This window comes from Gopherus flavomarginatus, chromosome 24 (genome assembly GCF_025201925.1).
Source record: "Gopherus flavomarginatus isolate rGopFla2 chromosome 24, rGopFla2.mat.asm, whole genome shotgun sequence".
Classification (NCBI taxonomy): Eukaryota; Metazoa; Chordata; order Testudines; family Testudinidae; genus Gopherus; species Gopherus flavomarginatus.
In genome coordinates, this window is record NC_066640.1 from 12,018,399 (window position 1) to 12,030,561 (window position 12,163).

The 12,163-nt window shown below is 54.9% G+C and overlaps 1 protein-coding gene across 3 annotated transcripts in view; it reads left to right on the forward strand.

The window, feature by feature from the left end:
- The first annotated feature begins 3,188 nt into the window (after positions 1-3,188).
- The window catches only part of MIDN (midnolin), a 31,312-nt gene continuing 22,337 nt past the window's right edge, over positions 3,189-12,163 (forward strand). The window contains exons 1-4 of one of the 3 annotated variants that reach the window (XM_050933909.1): positions 3,189-3,453; positions 6,614-6,839; positions 8,358-8,445; positions 8,703-8,765. In XM_050933909.1, coding sequence (XP_050789866.1) covers positions 6,622-6,839; positions 8,358-8,445; positions 8,703-8,765 — 369 coding nt within the window. In that variant the 5' untranslated portion in view covers positions 3,189-3,453; positions 6,614-6,621. Of the gene's footprint in view, positions 3,454-6,036; positions 6,503-6,613; positions 6,840-8,357; positions 8,446-8,702; positions 8,766-12,163 lie in introns of those variants that run through there. The other 2 variants (XM_050933911.1, XM_050933910.1) reach the window with 2 other exon arrangements.

Below are 12,163 nucleotides of genomic sequence, written 5' to 3' on the forward strand. Positions count from 1 at the left end.
TCTGAGGCTTTATCTTAGGGCTCCCATGCCACAGGCTCCTGCTAAGCTACAATTTATTCCAGCTGTTGAAGATATTAGTGGGAGGAAGGTGGGTAACCTCAGCCTATATCGCCACAGGGGAGTCTAGAAGAGGCCCTCAAGGGAGATGGGTGTAGGTACCAGGTTTTCATCAGCGCGGAGCACTCAGAAGCGCCCACCGAAAAGAATGGAGAATCCTCTCCCCCGTTGAGAACAATAGAAAATCTCCCCCTGGCCCTACCTCTCCCACTGAGAACAATGGAGGCGAGGGAGGACTTGGGAAATCTGACCAGTAGAATGCAGAGATGGGCATATTGGGAGGCTGGGAGAAGTCCGTGGATATGGGAGAGCTCGAGAACCGCTCTTCTGTGGACAGAGGACCTGATTCTCCATCTCCAGCAACCCAGGAGCACTGACCGTTTACATGTAGAATAGACAGCTTCCCCTCCCCCCAATCCTGCGCTGCCCCAGTTTGCCACTTTTACAGGGGAAATCCAGAGAGTTTCCATGGATCCTGTGGGTTGTGGACGGCGCTGTAGGGAAAATGCAGGGGTTCCTTGCCCCTGCCTCGCAGCCAGGCTGTGGAGCTGGGAGAATGCAAATCATACAGGCTCCCACCCTGCCCTCACAAATCCCCTGCCCCAGCTGCTTGGCATCCTTTAGGCAGACACACACCAGGATTTATTTAGAATGGGCGGGGGTGGGGGGGGAGAAAAGGAGCAGAGGAAAGCTGTGACCTGGAGCTGTGACATTGACTCTGGGTGCCTTTCTCAGACCCGCAGAAGAGCTCTGTGGAGCTGGAAAGCTCATCTCAGAAGTTGATCCAATCAAAGATATTCCCTCCCCAGCCTTGTCTCTCTAATATCCCAGGACCAAGGCAGCTACAACAACAATACAGCAAACAACCGTCCCCTAAAGTCCGTTTGCCAGGACACTGGGTTTAAGGGCTGCACAGAGGGACTCTGAAGGCCCATGCAGGTCACTCTCCCCTGCTCCATGTAGAAATGCTGCTTTCAGCCTCCTATCTCCAGTGTGAGATTACCTGGCTTCTGATTCTTCTCCCTTGTGTTACATCAAGGGTCCCTGCATTAGCCATGCTCGGTAGGGAGCCCTGTCTTAAAGGGACAGGATAATGTTCAAAATCAGATTTAAAAAAAAATGTCCTTGTGCTCCCCTGTCTGTATCCACTGGTGTCTCTTTTTTATACTTGGATTGGAAGCTCTGGGGGGCAGGGACTGTCTCTTTGTTTCGTGTTTTTCCAGCACCTCGTGCAATGACTAGGGCTGCTGGGTGTAATTCAATATGACTTACGTTAGGACAGGACGTTAGATTCTTCAGCCTTAAATATATTTCACAATCTGATTTGCTTTCCCCCCCGTTGCTGCGGTTTGTTTACCTTCTGCATTTCACTTAGGGCAGCCTAAAGCCAGGCTAGTCAGTTTCATGTTTGTTTCTAGTCATTTTCACTTCCTGGTTCACCTGCACTAGTGCTAGGTGATTGACCCAGGCAATGCCACTTTTCTCCTAGCTTCTGCCAGCCAGTGCTCTAGAATATGGGCCTTTATTCAAATACAAATAACACCTCCCTAGGCCTTATGGTTACAGAGAAAACTCTTCAACATGAGAACTGAGTGTAACCCGGGTGGCGATGTCCCCCGAATCCTAAGAGAAGGATGTACTATCCCATGCCATCCCAAGGGGCATTAGCCCTGAAATCTGACAATGACCATTTCCAGGGCAAGGCTGTGAACTATTTCACAGCTGATCAATGCCCAAAAGAGGGCAGAGCACACTATGAAGAGCTACACGCCTTTCAGAGAGGATGCCTCCTTTGGGAGATGAGTGGGTGGAGCCTGTGAAAGCCCCATCCCCTGTCTGCTCCCCAAAGCTGCAGTGGGTCTCGCTGCAGGGCATAGATGTGTATGTCCCTGAGCCTGTGGGCTTTGATCTAACTAGTGACCAGATGTCCTGATTTTATATGGACAGTCCAAATTTTTGGGTCTTTCTCTTATATAGGTTCCTATTACCCCCCATTCCCTGTCCTGATTTTTCACATACGCTGTCTGGTCACCCTATGATCTAACACAACTTTGCTTTATTAGCCAAACCAAATGTAGCAACATTTCTATTGGCCTTAGAGCTGCAAAAGTGTTCTCTCTCTTTTTTTGGCAGTCTTTTTTTTTTCTGCCCTAGCTGAGCTGACTGTCCCTTTAAAGCTAAATTATGATGAGAGACTGAAAGTGCTGCCGCAGTGGTTCTCTTCCCAGGCCTGGACCGTGGGCTGCTTGCAGCTCAGTCAGCACCCAACTGCAGCCTCTGTGACATCCTCTGGGCCATGCAGGTAGTTTATATATATAGTGTAGTGCAGGGGTTCTCAAACTGGAGGTCGGAAGGTTATTACATGGGGGAGGGGGTCGTGAGCTGTCAGCCTCCACCCAAACCTGGTTTTGCCTCCAGCATTTATAATGGTGTTAAACATATAAAAAGGTGTATTTTATTTATTTGGGGTGCACTTGCTATGTGAAAGGGGTCACCAGCACAAAAGTTTGAGAACCGCTGATACAGTGTGTGGACGCAGCCCATATAGCACACAAAGAGAGCTGCCTATGTGGCTCATAATGGCAAATAAGTTGAGAACCACTGGCTATCGGAGGGGCCTGTTTTAAGGCCCTGGCCCAGGAGATCTGTGGTCAGCTCCTACCTCTGCCGCTCTGTCCCTGTGAGACCCCGGGCAAGGCACTTCCTCTCTCTCTGCCTCAGTTTCCCAGGAGTACAATGAGGATGTGATCCTCCTCCATCTCTGTTCAGCTGATACACTTTTCAGGGCTAACCCTCTCTGCTAGGTTTATGTACAGCGCCGACCACCCCGGGGCCGGGGCCTGCAGGCCCCCCTGCGGCGTGTGTAGCAATAAGGAGAGTTCTGAGCTGGCCCAGGCAGCTCTTTACTGGAAGGCGGAATGGGGAACCACAAGGCAGAGGCTGCAGAAGCCGGGCGGGTTGTGAAAGAGTTACTGAAAATGGGCCGGCGCGGGGCAGGTGTGAGAGTTGCGTCACCTCCAATCTCCCTGCTGACTCGGCATGGCTGGGAGGCTTTTCGAGGCTGGCTGAGCCTCCTCTCTCAGGCTCCACCCAGGCTAATGTGCGGGGGGTGGCGGTGGTAAAACTTCTCTAGCGCCTCCCAAGCACTGAAGACTCATCAGGCTGCTTCGCTCGGCGCCGCTTCCCAAGCCCGGGAGCCAGGCTGGGAGGGAGCTGGATTTCCCCCGCGTTGTGAGAGCTCTGCACTAGCCCCAGGATTTACCTGCCTTGTGGGGCGATTCGGAGCCGGATTGGATCACGTGCTTACCGGGATATAGTTTCTTTTTTGGAGGGGGCTGAGCCGTTCCGGCTGCGCACGGGGTAAAGGAGGCGAAGGGGAAGGATTCGCGGGACCTGGTAAGTCAGTTTGTGCGGTTCCAGGGGGGACAGGATTTTAAGGGGGGTTAACTTCTACCAAGCCAGAGAGCTCCCCGAGGAACCCGGCTAGGCGCCACAAGAGATTCCTGATTGTTTGCTTTGGGGCCTTAAAGGCAACTCATAAATCCAGTGTTTTAAAGGAGGGTTTCAGCCTCTTTTAAGGAAGAGAGGTGGATTGTGCGGGAGAGAGTCCCTGGGTCCGATTCTGACCTCTCTACGGACGTGGAGCGGCTCCTGGTTCACACCACGGTCTGATCGGCATCGATCTACTCCTTGGCAAACTAAACTGAGGCTAAAGGCTCCCTTGCAGTCACCCCATTCCGGGGAAACCTTACAGGAATCCTACAACGGCCAGATCCCATTTTTAAACGTCTCTCAGGGCTTTCTCCTCCCCCCCCTTGAAAAAGTTTCTTTCTGACTTCAATGAAACTCGAGGCAGCCTGAGTCGATTGGAGTTAGTTTTCATTGGCAGTTCTGCTTTAACCGAACGAGGCGTATGTCCTTGAGAGACTTAGCAGGACTGGGGTGGTTGGTTTTTGTTTTTGTTTTTAACTTTCCTGACAAAAACCCGAGAAAGTTTGTAGGTGATTTTAATCTGCAGTTTCAAATCTAATGCCTGGGGGAGAATGGGAGACACCCAGGCATAGCTGGATGGAAGAAGGCGATCAGAGACTCGTCACGAGGGAGTGACTGAGTTCTGGTGTGGCTTTGTATCTTTAACAGGGAATCAATCATGTCCCCTTCCCAGGATAGGACAGGAGTTAAGGCTACTTCTTTCAGGCCGGATGTTTCCAGCGCTCAGCACCCACCCGGGGGAGGGAGACAGGTTTCCAAGCAGTTCAGCTCCCTTGTGTATGATCCTTTATGACCTCGTTGTTCAAAAGAATCCAGTCTGCTGCCCTCAGGTGCCAGAAAGGGCCGAGCCCTCGCCTATGCCTGGATGTGCTCCTCGGCCCTACACCCAGATCTGGCTGGTTAACTAACCTTCCCCCTTGGTAGCCGGGCTGTTTACACACCAGATCTAATAGGGCTTAGGCGATTTGTGTGCCAACGCCCGTCTTAACCGTCAAGGGAGCAGCTGGCCAGGTATCGTATTCAAGTAGGGTGAGGGTGGTGGTGTTTTTTTTTTAATTTTAAGTGGCTCTTCCGTTCCCACCTGCACAGAGGACACGCTGTTCCTATAGGGCTGACTCTCCCTGTGGGGTTCCCACACTCCAGGCTGACTCCCTGGGCTCCGGCTTCGTTTCTAACCTGCCTTCCATACCCAGCAGAGGGCGCCCTTGCTTTGCTGATTCATTCTGCACCGTCTCCGGCTGCTGTGTTCATATCCCCCCCCGATATAATCCGGAGCAATTCTGCGCTGCCAGTAAACGCTTTGACCTCCGGTTTTTTTTTTTAGGGGAGTGGGTGTCTAACCCGGCCCTTGTCCCCAGCAAACCCTGAAACCTTGCCTGGAACCGGAATTTGCCCAAGGAGGATTGCATCCGAGTCTGGGGTTTGCTCAGTCCTCATCCGCATTTTGTAATAGTTGGATATTTCCCCATAGACCCCCCCCGCCCCCGCTTCTGCGAGTCAATGTGTGTATGGGGAGGGGGTGGGAATGTCTGCCTGCCTGCCTGTCTGTCTCTTTTAACTTGCTGTTCGCTCCGTGACCTCGGCTCACTCCGGATTATGTGAAAGCCATTGCAAAGTGCTTCCACTTTGCTGGGTTCGCCTCGAGGGGATAGAACCGTCCGGCTGGAGGACGAAGGGAATCCTCTCCCAGAAGTGGGGATTTTTACCTCCCGGCCGGCAATTGTTTGGAATAAGCTACATCCTTGGCGTGGTTTGAAGCGACCAGCTTCCTCTAATTTATACCCGGGGGGGGGGGGGACGCTAGGCAAAGGGTTTCCTCCCATCTTAAGAAATGTAAATACCCTCCCCGCTCCTTAGAACAATGGCTTTGCTGCGCAGGCTCGGGACATTCATTGCCTTTCCCCTGCGCGGCTCCCGACTTGCCTGCAGCAGCAGAAACAAGGAAGAATCTGCAATGTGCAACCGCTGTGTTGCGTTTTTTGGGTTTTTTTTGGTCTCGTCCCACGCCGGGACGGAGCCCAGCCCCCAGACCTGGCCTCTGAGCACGCGCGTAAATCTCCCCTCACCCTCCTTTCCCCAAGCCCAGGGAGCAGCTGAGCTGAGGTTTTTCTGCGGAGCCCTTTGTTGTGAGGCTAATATATTATGAATGGCTTAAAAAAAGGAGGAGGGGCTGGCTTTGGAAGTGTGTGGGTGGGGAGGAATCTAGCCAGGCACCAGGCAACCCTCCTGTGTCCAGTGGCTCAGGATCTGCTGGGCAAAGGCGTAGGGGGGGCAGTGGAGGTGGAGAGCTCTGAACGGGAGGGCGGAGTCAGCCTTCCACGTGGGGGAGCACCGGGCCGGCTGCGATTGGCCCCGGGTTGCCTGTCTCAACGTTCGGAGAGGCCGGGTTGGCTGGCGGCTGCGCGCAAGGAGTAAGAAGTGAATGAGGGGGGGAATTAGCTCCGCCCCCCATGGAACGTTGATACATTATAACTTTTGTGTGTGTATGTGGGCACCGTGTGTGTGTTACTTTCACACCGCGACACCGGCGGAGCTCGGAGCGGCGGCTGCCGGGTTCAGCGCCAAGGGGGGGAATCGGGAACGAAAAAGCTTTACCCCCCCCTTCTCCCTCTGCACCCCCCCTTCTCTCACACACGAGCCCTCTCTGCGAGCAGCATCTCCCGGCGAGATCCGCGTCCTCAGGAGGCACCCGAGGAAGGAGAAGGGAAATCCCCGATGGGAGAGTGACTTGTGGGGGTTTATTATTATTACTACTATTTTTTTAGGGAGGTTAAATCGGGGCAAACTCCCTTGTTCTTCAGGGAGAGCTGGTCCCCTCCCCTCCCCCCACCAAGTCCCCTTTAGATCCCCGCGCGAGGAAGACCTGGAAGGACCCCACGGATCCGGAGTGACCCTTGGATATTAAATCGGAGCGAGGGAGGACTCAGGAAGGCGATCCCACCCCGGCTGGTGTGTGCGTGTATCTGTGCGCGCAGCCGAACCGGGCGCTCTGGTCGCTCCTTTGTTCCCTTCCACCTTGGTTCCCCCTGCCCCACCAACCGCTGCTCCCTGCCCGCCCCCCCAGGTCACCGAATGGACCAGCAGCCCAGCGCCAGGAGCTGCAGCCGGGGTGCCCCAGCCTGCGAGGCCGTCCCGAACGAGCCCTCCATGAATCTGTACATCAACACCACCACCGGGACCCGTTATGAGCTCTCCGTCCCCGTGGAAGAGACGGTGGAAGGACTGAAGCGGAGACTGTCACAGAGGCTCAAAGTGCCTAAGGAGAGGCTGGCTCTCTTACATAAAGAAAGGTAGGTCTAGCAGCCCTCCCCCGCCCCCCCGCGGATAAACTACCCCAGAAGGGACCCAACTCAGGGGCTCACCAATGGTGGGGGGGGGGCGGCGAACAAGGATCCTCCCCCAGTCCCTTGGCTCTTTAAAGGAACCCAAGTGGCCGGTAGCGGGTTTCATTCTTCGCCTCCCTTACAAAGCCCCGGCTCCCGGGGGTCCCCCTGTGTGTGGGGCCCCGTTTCTCAACCTCCTGCACCAAGCGGGATGGGTTCCAGTCGCTCCCACCAGTCGGCTCCCCTAGCTGGCCTGGGCTGAGCCGCGGTCCCAGGGAAGCTGCTGGGATATGGACCCTGGACCTAAAATGGAGCCTCTCCGTAGGCTTTGATCCCACAAAACTTTCCCCTGGCTGCGTGTGCGCGGGGCCCCATCCTGGCTGCACCCCACTCGGGCGCCGTGTTGCACTGAGTCACTGGGAAGTGTGCGGCGCGGGGTGCCCTTTGTTCTAAAGGTTGAACCGAGGTGGGATCTAGAGGCGGCCTTTTCTCGGCACGACGCCCCCCCCGCCCCCTTTTCCAAAACCCAAATGCAGCGGGGGGCGGGGGGCTCTGAGAGTTGTATTCTGGCGCGGCAGGGCTGGGAGGTGGGACAGTCCTTTGTTTAGGAGCCAGGTTTGCTGCAGATCCCAGACTGTTCAAGGCGTAAGGTGCAGAAAGGGGGGGGCTTTCTGTGGGATACTTTTGACACCTCCCTTCCCTTCAAGCCCCCCCCCCCCCCCCGCAACAGTAGCCAAAATAGAGAAAGGAACCTCAGAGACTAAGACGAGGGAGCTTTGGCGCTCCCTCTTTGAGCAGCCTGGTTGAGTGAATTAGGTGTCTAATTGAGGGGGGTGGCTGGGGGTGGGGAGAAATCTTTGCATATATGATTACAGTGTTTGGAAAAAAGGGGGCAGGTGTCCATTTCCCCCCCCCCCCCAACGCAACCTTCCCCCCCAAAACTGGTCAAAATGTCTTCCTCTCCCTGCCCCCACCCCCCAGTCATCTGAATCCTGCCTGTCCTATGGGGAAGGTTTTGTTAGACACAAAAGCTAGTGCCTCCTCTTGTCTCCCAGTCCACTGCACACACACTGCATGGGTTAGTGGCAATGGCTGCCTGACTGATTACTGCAGTATCATTCCCTGCCTCCTGCCCCTCTGATAGGATGTTTACATAATAAACTGGAGGGGGAGAGAGACACAACACAATTGTGCATTGAGGGGGAAGAGGCTGGAATGAGATTTGGAGGGTAAAGATAACTGGGGAGGGGGTCATTGTGCTAAACGTAAATTAACCCCCCACCGCTGATTCTGCATCCCCCTGGCCTAAGAAGCAGTTCAGAGTCAGGGGAGCCATGAGGGAGCTCAGGAGGTACCCGGGTTGGGTTCTAAAGCAAACCAGGCCCCCTTCCTTTAACCATCCCTCTTTGCTGAATGTGCACCTCACTGATTTAATACCAGGGAGATCTGATGTCCTTCTCTCTCCATGTCTTTTCCCTTCTGCAGTCGGCTCAGTTCTGGAAAGCTGCAGGATCTGGGGGTCGTGGAAGGAAGCAAACTGACGCTTGTCCCGACAGTGGAAGCTGGCTTGATGGTAAATGGCTTTTATTATTCCCCCCCCCCCCCCCATCTATTATTAAAGGACTAGAATGTGATCTGGCTCAGCAGAACCGATGCCACTTCCTCTGACACAACTGGGGGGGGTGGGATTGGCGCTGGGAATGGCAGCAAGTTGAATATTTCATTGGTTGCTCTGTAGCTCGGTGTATAAATAGTGAAAGTGACATGCAATCCACCCACCCACCCCCAAGCCACACGCGCACACACACCCTTTTTTATTTTTTCTTTCAGTCTCAGGCATCCAGACCAGAACAGTCAGTGATGCAGGCTCTGGAAAGCTTAACTGAAACTCAGGTGAGAAGCAGAAATATTGGTGCATTGACATGGACAAAGATTTCTCTGCAGGGGGCTTGTTTCTGACCTCCTCCCTCCTCCTTCCCCACCCCTACTGCTTCCTCTATGTGCCGAAGGCTAGAGATCTCCGCAAAAGAGAAACCTAGAGGCCTGTGTCTGTGGTGAAGGGATCTGATGATCATTTGTTACTATACTGCCTAAAGGCCTTGACCCAAATCAGGGCCCTGCTGTGCCAGGCACTGCACACACACCTAGGCAGAGACAGTCCCTGCCCTGAAGAGTTCAGTCTAAATCAGTGGTTCTCAACCTGCAGTCCCATCAACGCACCACTGTGGCCCATGTGACATCCTCAGGGCCGTACAGGTCATATATATATTGTGTGGATGAGGCCCACATACCACACAGAGAGCTGCATGTGTGGCCCACAGTGGTAAATCGGTTGAGAGCCACTGGTCTAAATAGAGTAGGAAGGGAAAACTGAGGCAAAGGAAGGTGAAGGGTCTAGGCCAAGGTCACCCAGCAGGTCAGTGCTGGCTCTGTCAAGGTCCTGACCTCAAGGTGCGATGTGGGGTCCCCATTCTCGACACAGCGGGTGTATTTTGGGACTGACTTCCCCCATTTCCCCCCCAATTTAAAGACAAAAGCAGGATTCCTACCCTAACAGTTGCTTTTACTGCTTGAGGGAAGAATGCCTCTTGCTATTGTGTTTGGAGAATCAGGCGGGGGGTGGGGGGGTGTATATGCGGATCTTACCAGGACACAGCTTTGTGTTGGAGATTTGCACCTTCAGATCACAAGGGGGTGGTGGCTTTTCTCCCGGGGCCTGAGCCGCCCTTCTCGAAAACCAGATGCAGCAGCTTTTGAATGTCTGCACCATGGTCTTGAGTTTATGGCTGGGGAAGGGGCAGGGAGTGGCGCTGGGTTAGGATAACTGTGAAGTTACTTGGTGTCTGGCTGCCTGTGCTCCCAAAGGTTGCTAATCAGACAAAGCGGGGGAGAGTTTTGTTTTGTTTTTTCCCCCCTACCCCTGGCTTGTGCTTCAAGGAAACCCTCCCATTGCTGGGTGACCCTCTGATGTGTGTCTGAGGAGAGGTGGGGAGGGAAGGAAACGGCAGACTGCAGCTGGGTGTGGAATTCACCTCTTCACCTCCCTCTGGCTTTAAAGTTGAGCAGGCTCCTGCTTCTTTGTTTTTTGGTATTTAAAAAAAAAAAACAAACCTCTCTCCTTCCTCACCAGCTAGCACTTGAGTTTATTTTTAAAAGACTTTTTTTTAAGTTCCTGATTTAATTCTGAGCCACCAGTGTAGTGCTGGAGGCTACTTCCCCTCCCCCAAGCACCGTGCAAACACATGCTAATGCCCTGCCCTGCTTGGTACCTTTTAACTGCTCTCCTCTGGAGTTGAGTGGGTGGGAAAAACATGTGAGGCTGGCTGCAGTGCTTCCTTGCAGACCTGCCTGCCAGGACTCTGCTGCTGGGGGGCTGGTGCTTTTCTAGGACAGGGCTCCTGGAAGGGTGGCAGAGCCCCCAGGCTCCTCTGCGCACTGTGCAGCATGACTCTCCCCGAAGTCACCTTGGAGCGAGGAATGGCCTTTGCAACCTGGATGCTCTTGGCCCTCCTGCGGATGACCTTGACTCTGTACGCCTGGCCCGTTTAACGCACTGCTTGCTGAGCGGCTGCAAAGCGTGCTTCTGGGGTTGGAGCGTTCCCCCAACCCCCTGAGGGCAACACAGCACCCCACCCCCCTGCGCTTGGACGTGGCTTCCCTGTGACTCTAGCCGGGCTTACAACGGCAAACTGCTGCAGGGATCTGGGTTCTGGCAAAGGGCCAGAGGCCTGTCTCCTTTGTGGCTTTTGGGCACGAGTGCTTTTCTGGGTTGGCATGGGGCGTTAGTGAAACGCTGGTGGCTCAGTGGCATGTTCTGGCAGAAGGCGAGCTGGCTTCGGGTCCCAGTTCCTCACCTTGGTTTGGTGCCTGATCAGTTGAGACCTTCCCCCCCCCACCTCGGGGATGGTCTCGGAATTGTCCCACATCCCTCCTTTCAGGGTGGGGGCCGTGCACACAGGGCATGAGATGTGACGAGCTGCTGTTCTGGTTGCAGCCTGGATAGGAGCCATGAGGAGCACAGGAATCTCCCTGCACAATGCCTCTTTCTAGGCCTGGGAGGGGCAGAGGGCAGGAATCCTCCTGGGTCGGGCTAAGATTCCTGGCTGGGGCTTGCTGTCTCATGCCCCGGGAGGGTGGGTAGGGGCAAAGCCAGCACAGAGGCTGGGGTGAGGTCCTCCTGCGTGGTGTGTGCGTGCGTTGTCTCATCTTGAAAACTTGTATGATCACCCAGCCAACATGGTAATGGGGGAGTGGTGGCTGCTTTAAGGAAAGTGGGCGGGGGGAGCTGGCCGACCTGCCCTGAGCAGGGCTGGCTTTGATTACCATGCTTGTGTCTGCAGGATGGAATCGGTGCATTCCAGGTCTTGCAGCGAAAGGGTTTATTCCTCCTTTGTGGCGTGTTGGTAGCAGGCTGCCAGAAGAGCGGGGTGAGGGGTTAGAAGGTGGCTCCTTAGAGGCGCTGAATTGCAGCGGTGGAGGCTCTCCTGTGTCAGTCTGTGTCTCATGCGCCTTGCATGCAGAGTGTAGGTCCCCAGTCGAAGCTGCAACCCCCACCCCTTCCTCTGTCACTGAAGCTAGAGCTGGGAAAGGCCTCCCATGCCACTAGTTTCTGTTCCCTACTGCAGTAAAATGAGTGGGAAGCCAAGGCTGGGAAGTGGTGACCCCCCCCCCATGGGTTTGTTGACAGGATCTCTGCCTCAGGAAGCCTTCTCTGAGCACAGAGGAACAGCCAGCACCTGGGGGCGGGGGACAGGAAACCACGCCTCTCATTCATGCTTCTCGCCTTGGTTCTGCCTGCGTAGGGCTCTCTGATAATAGCAGGGAGATCTGCTGTGCTCTGACTTCCTCTGGGGGTGGGAGAAAACGCCATCTAAGCCTTCCCCTCATACCTTAAGGAAATGACTACGGGGCAGGAGGCGTGGCGCTTACCCCAAGCTGGGGGCTGGATTCCCGTGGCGTGGCTGATGTCCTGGTAGCTGCTGGTTAACTTCCTGCCAAAGCTCATTGCCACATTCAAGGGGTCAGATGATGCCCACCTGCTCAGCAGAGCTGCCGGGGGTGGGGGGTGGAGAGGTATTGCTCCTTGGCCAGCAGCCTCAGCCATGCATGCAACCTTCCCCAGCGTAGCTAAGCGTGGCTGCGGCTACTGGGGAAGAGGGTACTGGTGTCTCTGGGGTGCTAGGCATCATCCCAGAGCCTGCCAGAGAGGGTAAGGATCCGTGCTCCCATTGGAAGGCCCAGCAGGCCCTCCCAGCGGCGCGGATCCAAGTCCTGGCTCCGGTTCTGAGGTC